The sequence below is a fragment of the Anolis carolinensis genome, chromosome 3, assembly GCF_035594765.1.
Source record: "Anolis carolinensis isolate JA03-04 chromosome 3, rAnoCar3.1.pri, whole genome shotgun sequence".
Taxonomy (NCBI): domain Eukaryota; kingdom Metazoa; phylum Chordata; class Lepidosauria; order Squamata; family Dactyloidae; genus Anolis; species Anolis carolinensis.
The window spans coordinates 288,763,308-288,775,636 of record NC_085843.1 but is presented as its reverse complement, the minus strand read 5'-3'; the positions used below and the strand labels follow the sequence as shown (position 1 = coordinate 288,775,636).

Here is a 12,329-nt window from a genome sequence, read left to right as displayed (position 1 = left end):
AGTCTTGGTGAGACATTCCAGCTCAGCCACCTCGCCTTTGAGGAGGATACGTGTTTTGTCTTGCGCTGGCCTGGCCTGGATCAAGAGCAAGGGGAGGCTTTGCGGGTGGCCTGGCTCGGTTCCCAAGTTCCCCAGGCGGGCAGCGTGAGTGGAGGGTGAGGTGGGTAAGGGGCTCTTCCTCTCCTCCCTCCCTCCCTCCCTCCCTCCCGCTGCCCTGCACCACTTGTATTGGCCCTGCCCCAGTTGCCATGTGCATTGGATTAAAAACAAACTGTGCAGGACAAACAACCGGAAACAAAATGGGGAACCAACAAGAGACAAACCGTAAGGCACAGCAAGACTTAACCCACCTCTTTTTTAAAAAAAAATAATAATTTTTATTGAAATTTGTTACAATCGAGAAAAGAACTAAAGGGAAAGATAGGGGAAATATGGGTAGGGAAGTGGGTAGGGTGGAATTGGGTAAGATGGGAAGGGGTCTGTTCTCTACCAGGGCCGGGGAAGGGTTTAGGGGCTCTATCAAGGAGGTGTAAAATGGGTAGAGGGGTTATCTGGGAAGGGGGGAAAGGAAAAAGTAAGGGAAAAGTTGTCTATCTGGGGGGGGGGGTAGACTTCCACTCTTCTGTCTTCCCGTTCAATCTGCTTATCCGTCATCTTCTTAGTTCTTCTTGTAGATACGTTTCAAAGTCTGACCCGTCCGTTTCCTTCATGGCGCGTCCGGTGTTTTTTTTTTACCATGTAGGTCAATTTATCCATATTTTTAATCTCTTTTTCCAGCCACATTTCTTTAGTTGGGGTGGTTGTTCCTTTCCAATATCTTGCTATTACTAGTCTAGCTGCGGTTACTAAAAACGTAAAAATTTTCTCTACATTATTCCTATTTTCCATTATGACCTTCTCCTCGCTATCTAGTGTAGGGTATAATCCTAATAAAAAGAGTTCTGGCTTACATTCGAATTTGACTTTTAGAATTTTCCCACATTCATCACTAATTACTTTCCAAATTTTTTTATGTTCTTACAGCCCCACCACATATGGTGGTATGAGCCTACTTGCTCCTTACACCTCCAACATCTGTTATCTGTATTCTTGAACATAAAGCCTATTTTTTTGGTGTTAAGTACCACCTATGTATTGTTTTCAGCCAATTTTCTTTGAGATCGGTTGCTAGGCAGTATTTAATTTTCTTGGTCCAAATTGTTTCCCATTCGTTCATTAAGATTGGTCTGCCTACATCCCTTGACCATCTTAACATTGATTCTTTGACTACTTCAGATTCTGTCGCCTAATCCAATAATTTATTATATAGTGTGGTTATGACTTAACCCACCTCGATCAGGCTGATGAGCTGATTAGGTTGACAGCAAAACAATACACAACACAGAACACATTAAAATAAGAGTTCTTCTTCCAGCCAGAAGCACAAAGCCTATCCCACTAGTGGGCCTGGGGCAAAAGTCCTGGCGGTGGGGCCCAGAAGGCCGGCCCAGGAGCCCGGTGGGTGGGTGGGTGGGAGGGAGGGAGGGAGGGGCTCTGGGGGATCGGGACCCAAAATGGCCCCAACAGGTTAGAGCAGGGGTCCCCAAACTTTTTAAATGGGGCCAGTTCACGGTCCCTCATACCATTGGAGGGCCGGACTATAGTTGAAAAAAAATACCCTATAAAATTCCTATGCACAATGCACATCTCTTATTTTGAAGGTAAAAAAAACCAAATGGGAACAAATACAGCCTCAATGTTAATCATAATCATAATAAAAATAATAAAGGGGGTTGGAAGAGACCCCTTGGGCCATTTAATCCAACCCCCTTCTGCCTTTGTGCACCGAAAGCACAAGCAAAGCACCCCTGACAGATGGTCACCCAGCCTCAATGTTGTTAATAATCATAATCACACAGCCCTAAATGCTTGGGAACTTGTGATTTTGTGATATGAAATCCAGCATATATATCTTGTTTGCTGTGTTATACTGTGTTTTTGTGTCAATAATAATAAAGGGGGTTGGAAGAGACCCCTTGGGCCATTTAATCCAACCCCCTTCTGCCTTTGTGCACCCCCTTGATAATTAATTATTAATTAAATAATAATTAAAATACCATTATAAACAAGCAAAGGTCTGGAAGGCACAGTGGGTGAGGGATGAGGCGGGAAAGGCGGTGTCTTTGGCTCCTCCCTTGCGCCACATGCGCCTTCCTCAGGGGAGGAGGAGGAGGAGGAGGAGGAGGAGGAGGAGGGAGCCGGATAAATGGCTTCGATGGGCCGCATGTGGCCCCCGGGCCTTCGTTTGGGGACCCCTGGATTAGAGAGAAGGAGCCTAAACTACAAAATGGATTTCAACAGGGAAAAATATATTGTATTGTAATTGTCAATAAAAAGGATATGCAGAGATATAGGATGGAAGAGACCGGACTTGAAAACAATTCACGGGAAAGGGATCTCGGAGTCTTAAGAGACGGCAAGCTGAACGTGAACCAACAGTGCCATGCGGCTGCTAAAAAAGTCAACGGGATCCTAAGCTGCACCAATAGGCCTTTAATGTCCAGATCAGGACTTTCCAGCGATTTCATGGTGGTGACACACTTTATCGACATGCATCATTTTGAGACACGGCAATTCAATTTTACTAGCAAATCAGACGTTACACCAACCCCTAGTAATGATAACAATAATGCAGTCACTTTGTGATCCAACTTAAAAGTATTCCACTTAAAATCCTGGTGAGGTGAAGGAGGCACGACGGAGGATGCACAGAAATCCTTCCCCATCAGGAGAGCGCATGAGTCCCCTCTTGGGCCCCCCAACGGACAGGAAGCCTGCATCTCTCGCCATCCTGACCCTTTCACTGCACAGCCTGGGGGTGATGGGAGCTGCACCCCGACAAAAAAGTGGGCATGTCCGCCCAGAATTGTCCTCTGCCAGATGTGGGGTCATGGGAGGTACAGCTGGCTAGATCTGGCCCTGGAGGGAGTTGCATCCCCTCCTCAGAAAGGGTCCCAGTGCAGAATTGTGCATGTTGTAATGGGTTCTCATGGACATCAGATGGACACTGGTCTTGGCACATAATCTTGGCCTCACAAACAAGAGCTGATGGAGCAAACCGTCACCCTTTGGGGAGTCAGCAGGTCAATCAGGCCCAGAAACAGGGAACAAACCTGGAGGCACCAAAGGTGTGTCTGTTGGGCAGCGCGGTGTTCCCGGTCTGTTTGCTCAAGGAGAGAAAAGGCAGCGAGGGGGAGGAGGAGGAGTGAAAGGGGCAGCCGGGCCTCTGGCCAAATGGGAGCAACTCCCCTCCCTCTCGCTCCCCCTCTGAAACCCCAGCCAGGCCCAGAGGACGCACAACCTGCCCCACAGCCATGGGAATGCTACATATTGACTGAGACTGACAGGGGTCCCAGTTAACCCACTCAGGCACCAGTGGATTCCTGGCAACTTGGGATTTCCCTCCCAGAAACCAAGGCACACTAGGCAGGACTGAATTATAGTTTTACAACCAGTGGAAAGAAAAGCAAGGTACTTGGGAGGACTACAAATGGGCAGTGGTACTAGACCAGAATTGTTCTTCTCGCGTGATGCTTACAAGGTTTGATTGTGGTCTGTATTGGCCCTCAATCACTACAGGGACAGCAAGGAAAGCTAGTACGTACTTGGTAGGACTACAAATTGCAGGGGCGCTAGACTCAAATTCTTCTCCTCACTTGAAGCCTAAACTAATGTTTGTTTGTTGTCTGTATTGAACAATGACTCCTAGAAATCCCTCCAAAGACCTCCAGTATTTTTGCTGGTCATGGGGGTTCTGTGTGCCAAGTGAATTCCAGCTCCATCGTTGGTGGGGTTCAGAGTGCTCTTAGACTGCAGGTGAACTATACATCCCAGGACCTACAACTCCTAGAAATCATGGTTTATTCTCCCCAAAGTTCTCCAGTATGTTGAGTTGCTGATGAATTCCTCTGCTCACTGTGTGCCATAGAAAAGGATAGGGTTAAGGGAGAGGCAGTGGGCGAGGTCATGCAAATTCAACACCAATGGACATAATCGTTAGCAATGGTCTTGATAAAGACCTTTGGTATTCATCCATTCATCCAATGCTTTTGGGTTTGGAAAGATCGGCCGCTTACAAGAAACGTTGCCCAGGGGACGCCTGACTGAATTTACTCAATCTTCGGGGAGGCTCTTTCCGTGTCCCCCAGTTGCTGCTAACTGCGAGAGAAAAAAGGTTGAACACTGTGAAAGCCACCCACTGCATGACTATCAGCCTCCTCCCAGTAGACTCAAATCAAGGAAGGGCTTCATGAGAACCACCACTCCTCCTGATGTTCCTCCAGCAGCAGCAAGGGTGTCCCTCTGGGCAGCTAAACCTGGCAATTCTAACTGGATGGCCCCCCATGAGGGTCTTCCTTCCTCCCGGGGCAAACCAAGAATGGGCAACTTGGAAGTCCCTGAACAGACTCAGAAGTGGAGTGGGCAGATCAAAAGACAACTTGGCAAGGTGGCACTACCTGGAGGAATCCTCCACCTTGTGTGACTGTGGAGCTGAACAAACAACTCCGCATATCTCTGCTTGCCCACAATGCCCTGCCTCATGTATGGAGGAGGAGTTGTTTAAAGCTACAGACAATGCGGTTGCTGTTGCCCGCTTTTGGTCCAAAACTATTTAGTTGCTTGTGATTTCCTTTTTTCCCCCATCATTTTGAAATGTATTTGTTGTACAATGCTTTTGACACGAAATAAAATAAACACCAATGGAGAAAGTCAGGAACACTATGGCGTCTGTGGTGGAAGAAACACAGGAAATCTAGCATGAAATTGTCCCCGTATGAAAATCTTCCCATGGGTGTTGGGCAGAATGGTGTTTGTTGAGGACAGTGGCAGGGCTCTTGGGTATGTTCGTGGTGCCCGCTATAACCTGCAATGTCACTGGAGGGAGGGCCACTGGTGTCTCCCGTGCAGTGGGAGCTAGAGCTGTTTGTGAAGGCAGGAGCTTGTCTGTGTAAGTGGACACCCCAACCACACACACATATTCACTTTTATTATGCGTATAGATGTTCTTGGCCACTTTGGGTCCTGTTAGGGAGAAAATTGGAATAATAATAAATTATTGTTATTTTTAGTATTATTTATATTAAATTTTATTTATATACCGCTCCCTCTCACAAGGACTCAGGGCAGTGTCCAACATGAACGTAAAGAACATTCAATTGTCAAAAAGCACCATACAACAAAGTTAAACATATAAACATAATAAACAACATCATAAGACAGAACCAAAACAATCCTGGGTTGTTGTGCATTTTCCAGGCTGTATGGTCATGTTCCTGAAGCATTCTCTCTTGTCCACATCTATGGCAGGCATCCTCAGAGGTTGTGAGGTATATTGGAAAACTAAGTAAGGGAGGCTGATGTATCTATGAAGGTCCGGGTTGGGAGGAATAACTCTTGTCTGTTGGTGGCCAGTGTGAATGTTGTAATCATCTTGATTAATAATAATAATAATAATAATAATAAAACTTTATTTATACCCCGCCACCATCTCCCCAACGGGGACTCGGGGCGGCTAACATGGGGCCATGCCCAGAGCAATACAATATAACAAAATATAAAACAACATAACATAGCACCATTAAAAATACAATAAATGCATCAACATCAAGAAATAAAAAAATGGCATTGCAAGCTTCAATCTTGCCTGGGGGAATCCTTTGTTTGGAGGTGTTAGCTGCTCCTGACTGATCCATATCTGTAATTCCTGTTTTCAGAACATGACCGTACAGCCCAGAAAATGCACAGCAACCCAGTGATGCTGGCCATGAACGCCTTTGACAACACACAAAACAATTATATTAAAAACAGACATAAAATTACAAATCCAAATCAATGTACTCAATCAAGGATTCAAATACCAGTAAACGGGACTTCAAGGTAGACATGGTCAATTATAAGGGATAGGTAAAGACTTGTGCATCAGAGTATCATAGGGCCAGGGAGTGGATAAAGCGCACACCAGGGTCTTAGTTGACCCTGCTCTGCTTGCTTCCTTCCTTCTATTCTTCCTTCCTTCTCAAGTCCTGGGACTCCATGCCCCATAATCCCTGCTCTTGGCCCAAGGGAGCTGAGGCTTGAGGGAGTTCAAGGCCCAGAGAAAGGAAGAAGGGCTGGGGCCTGGGAAGGGATCCCTGCTGCTGCAGAAAGAGGGGGGAAGAGGATGAAGGGCTCCCCGGATTGCAACTCCCATCCTCCCCGCAGAAAGGAAGGAAGGGGTGCAGAGGAAAGAGCCTCCCAAGCCAGGCCTGAAGGCAAAGGCTCCTCCCTCGTGGCCTCTCCGGTGGATGCCTTCATCCCTCCAGATCTCGCTATGTATCGATACCTGGCATGGGCAAACTCCGGCCCTCCTTCAGGTGCTGTTGCTCCTGGGGTCTCTCTGGGAGAAGGCAATTTCCTTAAGTAAAGGAAACTCTTTACCTTTACTCAACATTTAAAAACCATTACATACAGCAGGCTGTACGAGATACAGTCATTAATTAATCAGCCCCAGAGGGTTTTTAATAATCTATCCTGTATTTATTACGGTCTTGCCTTTTATGTGTTTTTAATGTAATTTTTTATCCTGTATTGTTGTTTTAATTGATTACTGCACTACTGTTTTATCTGTTTTATATTGTGATTGTATTATGTTGTTTATATTTTGTCCTTGTGTTGTTTGGGCCTCTGCCCCATGTAAGCCGCCCCAAGTCCCCACGGGAAGATGGTGGCGGGGTATAAATAAAGTTTATTATTATTATTATTATTATTACATTTAATATTAAAATCAAGCCATCCAGAAATCGTAGCCCAAGTCCGTTCCATAGTCATTGCACATATTCCAAATCAAGTATTGCATTGCGCTATTCTCCAAAAGCCTGATCCCAGAGCAAAGTTTTTACTTTCCTTCTGAAGGCTAAGAGGGAGGGGGCTGATCTGATGTCATAGAATCATAGAATAGTAGAGTTGGAAGAGACCTCATGGGCCATCCAGTCCAACCCCCTGCCAGGAAGCAGGAAATCGCATTCAAAGCACCCCCGACAGATGGCCATCCAGCCTCTGCTTAAAAGCCTCCAAAGAAGGAGCCTCCACCACAGTCCTGGGCAGAGAGAGTTCCACTGTCGAACAGCCCTTCTCACAGTGAGGAAGTTCTTCCTGATGTTCAGGTGGAATCTCCTTTTCTGTAGTTTGAAGCCATTGTCCCTTGCGTCCTAGTCTGCAGGGCAACAGGTTGCTGGAGAGTGAGTTCCACAGCCGAGGGAGGGAGGGGCCACCACCGAGAAGGAAAGCCCCGTCTCTCGTCCCCGCCAGTTGCACCTGCAAAGAAGGTGGGACCAAGAGCAGGGCCTCCCCAGACGATCTTAATCTCCATGGTGGTTCATAGAGGGAGATGCATTCAGTCATGTAAGCTGGGCTGGAACCGTTTAGGGCAGGCATGGGCAAACTAAGGCCCGGGGGCTGGATGCAGCCCACTGGGTGCTTACCTCAGGCCCTCCTTATTTTCCTTGTCCTCTCGGCATAAGGACATAATGGCCCACCGCATCCGTATGCCAAAAAGATGAGAGAGGGAGGCACGCAGCAGCAGAGAGCCTCTGGAGTGCTCTCAGCCACCGTGTGTCTTGCCCGTCTCCTGGCATAAGGACAGTGTGAGTGGCCCCATCCTTATGCCAGGAGGAAGGCACGCACGTGGTGGCTGAGAACCCTGCAGAGCACTCTCAGCTACTGCCTGTCTCACCCTCCTCTTGGCATAATGGCAAGAGGACAACCTGAGGATCGGGGAGGAGGTACAGAGCATGTCTTGCCTTTCTTCCAGTCCCAGCATAAGGATGGGGTGAGTAGTCCTTTCCTTCTCCCCAGTGTCAGCCCTTTCATGTGAATGTAGATTTCTAATCAGAGAGAAGAACTGTCCACACTCCAGGCATTCATATGGCTCCTCCCTAGTGAGTCCTTTGATGTTTACATAGTGTTCCACTTTCAGTGAAGCTCTGTCACACTACAGGCATTTATAAGGTTTCTCTCCACTCTGAATCCTTCATGTGAACTTAGATGTCCACTCTGAGCGAAGCTCTGTCTATACTCCAGGAATTTATAGGGGTTCTCCCTTGTGTGCGTCTTTTGATGTAAATGTAGATTTCCCCCCTGAGTGAAGGTCATTCCGCATTCTAGGCATTTATAGGGTTTCTCCCCAGTATGAGTCCTTTGATGTGAACGTAGATTTCCACTATGTCTGAAGCTCTGTCCACACTCCAGGCACTTATAAGGTTTCTCCCCAGTGTGAGTCCTTTGATGTGAACGCAGATTTGCACCCTGACGGAAGCACTGTCCACACTCCAGGCATGTATATGGTTTCTCCCCAGTGTGAGTCCTTTGATGTTTACGTAGATGTCCATTTTCAGTGAAGCTGTGTCCACAATCCAGGCATTTATAGGGCTTCTCCCCAGTGTGAGTCCTTTGATGTGAACGTAGACTTCCACTCCTTGTGAAGCTCATTCCACATTCCAGGCATTTATAGGGTTTGTCCCCAGTGTGAGTCCTTTGATGTGTGTGTAGATTTCCACTCTGACTGAAGCTCTGTCCACACTCTAGGCATTTATAGGGTTTCTCCCCAGTGTGAGTCATTTGATGTGAACGTAGATTTGCACCCTGACGGAAGCTCTGTCCACACTCTAGGCATTTATAGGGTTTCTCCCCAGTGTGAGTCCTTTGATGTGAACGTAGACTTCCACTCTGAGAAAAGCACTGTCTACACTCCAGACATGTATAAGGTTTCTCCCCAGTGTGAGTTCTTTGATGTGAATGTAGACTTGAACTATAAGTGAAGCTCTGTCCACACTCCAGGCATTTATACGGTTTGTCCCCAGTGTGAGTCCTTTGATGTTTATGTAGAGTTCCATTTTCTGCGAAGCTCTGTCCACACTCCAGACATTTATAGGGTTTCTCCTCCATGTTGACATTTATGTATATGATTATTTGCAATATGGATACTTGAGTATTCCCTTTTTCTTTCTGATAAAAAATGAGTTCCAGAAGAGCGGCACCTAGAGAGGATTTCTTCTTCCTATACAGTTTCTTTCATCTTTGCAGTTTGGTTTCCAAATTTCTAAATACCCATTCGATACTGACATTTTCTTATCATACCACAGGTGACTTCATAGGGTCTTCATTTCGCTGGTCAAGAAAAAAGAAGCAAAATATTAAACATGAAACGGCAAACCTCCTTTATTTCTAAGATTATCTTTTTCCCTTCATGGCCCATGTTGAAAATGGAAATATCAAGAAATGGAGGTATGAAGAGTAAGGACATTCATAGAAATCAGCAAAGGCGACCAGATTCATACAGAATGGTATCCTTCTGGGTCATCCTGCTGTGCTGGGACTGGAAGACACTCTCTTACACTGGCTCCAGTGCTTCCTGGAGGTCCATATCCAGAAGGTGGTGCTGGGGGACTCCTGTTTGAACCCCTGGCCATTGACCTGTGGGGTTCCTCAGGGTTCCATTTTGTCCTCCATGCTGTTCAACATATACATGAAACTGCTGAGAGAGGTCATCCAGGGTTTTGGAGTACGATGCTACCTATGTACAGATGACACCCAACTCTACTACTTCTATCTACCAAATGCCAAGGAAGCTGCCCTGACCCTAAACTAGTCTGTCATCAGTAATGGACTGGATGAGGGCAAATAAATTGAAAATTAATCCAGACAAGACAGAGATGCTCCTGGTCAGTCATAACATAGATCAGGGAATAGGGATTCAGCCTGTGCTGGATGGGTTCACACTCCCCTTGAAGACACAGGTCCGCAATTTGTGAATCCTCCTGAACTTAGCAGTGAACCTGGATGCCCAGGTATCAGTGTTGGCCAGAAGGGCCTTTGCATAATTAAAACTTGTGCACCAACTGCACCCGTTCCTTAAGAAGTTAGATCTGGCCATGGTGGTACATGCCTTAGTTACATCCCATCAGGATTACTGTAATGTGCTCTAAGTGGGGCTGCCTTTGAAAGTACAGTAGAGTCCCGCTTAGCCAACATAAACGGGCCAGCAGAACATTGGATAAGAAAAAATGCTGGATAATAAGGAGGGATTAAGGAAAAGCCTATTAAACATCAAATTACATTATGATTTTACAAATTAACCCCAAAACATCATGTTTTACAACAAATCAACAGAAAAAGCAGTTCAATACATGGTAATGTTATGTAGCAATAACTGTATTTATGAATTTAGCACCCAAATATCTCAATGTATTGAAAACTGACTACAAAAACATTGACTGCTTAAAAGCCTCCAAAGAAGGAGAGTGAAAAGAATAAAAGTGAAAAATGTGTATGTGTGTATGTGGAGGAAGTGTCCACTTACACAGACAGCCTCCCTTTGGCCTCCACAAAGAGCTTTAGTTCACATTGATCAGGAGACACCCATGGCCCTCCCTCCATTGACATGCAGGTTATAGTGAGCGCCACGAACATGTAGCCCAGACCCTGCCAGCGCCCTCCACAAACAACATTCTGCCCCCCACACAAGTAAAGGCTTTCTTGCCGGGACGATTTCATCCCAGATGCTCTTTTTCTCCTACAGAATGGACATGCCAGGGTTCCTAATTTGCATGACCCCGCCCACTGCCTCTCCCCTAACCCTTTCCTATGGCACACAGTTCACAGAGGAATCGATCAGCAACTGAAGAAGAGGTTTGGGGAGAATTCACCATGATTGTACTTGACCGACATCCAGAGAGAACTGTGAACCCAACCCACGAGGGATCTGGACCAAACTTGCCACGGATGATGGGACTTGCAGTACCTTCACTGATACTGTGACCCCCCCCCCACCCACAATGGACTGGGACCAGACTTGGCACAGAGAAGCCCCATGGCCAACTGACTCACCAGGGTTTCACCCTGCAGCCAGAGAGCACACTCAGTAATAAATAATAATAGTAACAATAATAATAAAAACTTTATTTATACCCCGCCACCATCTCCCTGCGGGGACTCGGGGTGGCTTACATTGTTACAAAAGTAACAACACAAATACATTAGCACAGGTTAAAACACAATAAGGTAATAAAACAAAGTGAAAACAAAGGTTAATACAACAGTAACAATATCAAACAATCACCAATACAATTCAGTCAACTTCATAGGTAGGGGGACTGCAGCAACAATATAAAGATGATAATAATAATAATAACAAGTTTATTTATATCCCGCCTCCATCTCCCCCGAAGGGGACTCGGGGCGGCTTACAGCAAAATCAAATACAAAGCAATGATAAAATATGAGACATCAAAGAACAATAACAAAACCAATAACAAAATATACACAATAACCAAGAAAAAAAAAAAAACACACAACGCGGTATTAAAACATCGAGTTAAAGATAACCCCACCCATGATGCATCCAGAGCAAACTTGAAGTACAGTAGTCTCACTTATCCAACACTCGCTTATCCAACGTTCTGGATTATCCAACGCATTTTTGTAGTCAATGTTTTCAATATATCATGATATTTTGGTGCTAAATTCGTAAATACAGTAATTACAACATAGCATTACTGCGTATTGAACTACTTTTTCTGTCAAATTCGTTGTCTAACATGATGTTTTGGTGCTTAATTTGTAAAATCATAACCTAATTTGATGTTTAATAGGCTTTTCCTTAATCTCTCCTTATTATCCAACATATTCGCTTATCCAACATTCTGCCAGCCCGTTTATGTTGGATAAGTGAGACTCTACTGTATATTACAAATACTACACATGTATGATATGCTTGTGAGTTCCTCTTTTTTCAGCATTTCAAAATGTATTTGTTATGCAATCTTTTTGACCCCAAATAAATAAATAAAAATGATATGGTACAGTATATTATATAATACTAATAATATACTGGCGGTGTATTATATACAGTAGAGTCTCACTTATCCAACGTTCTGGATTATCCAACGCATTTTTGTAGTCAATGTTTTCAATATATCGTGATATTTTGGTGCTAAATTCGTAAATACAGTAATTACTACACAGCATTACTGCGTATTGAACTACTTTTTCTGTCAAATTTGTTGTCTAACATGATGTTTTGGTGCTTAATTTGTAAAATCATAACCTATTTTGATGTTTAATAGGCTTTTCCTTAATCTCTCCTTATTATCCAACATATTCGCTTATCCAACATCCTGCCAGCCCGTTTATGTTGGATAAGTGAGACTCTACTGTACTAATGGAGTTTCAGGGGGTTAACCTGGCATGATGGGAGTTGTAGTTCACCCACAACGTTATACATTTGGCAAAATTATTTTAAAATTATTTTTTCA

The 12,329-nt window shown here is 45.0% G+C and overlaps 1 protein-coding gene across 1 annotated transcript; it reads right to left on the bottom strand.

Moving 5' to 3' along the window:
* Positions 1–363: 363 nt before the first annotated feature.
* On the bottom strand, positions 364–10,814 carry LOC134297945 (gastrula zinc finger protein XlCGF7.1-like). Its single transcript, XM_062976955.1, has one exon. The coding sequence runs from the start codon at positions 8,959–8,961 to the stop codon at positions 7,990–7,992; it is 972 nt and encodes a 323-aa protein (XP_062833025.1). The 5' UTR covers positions 8,962–10,814; the 3' UTR covers positions 364–7,989.
* Between the last annotated feature and the right edge of the window lie 1,515 nt (positions 10,815–12,329).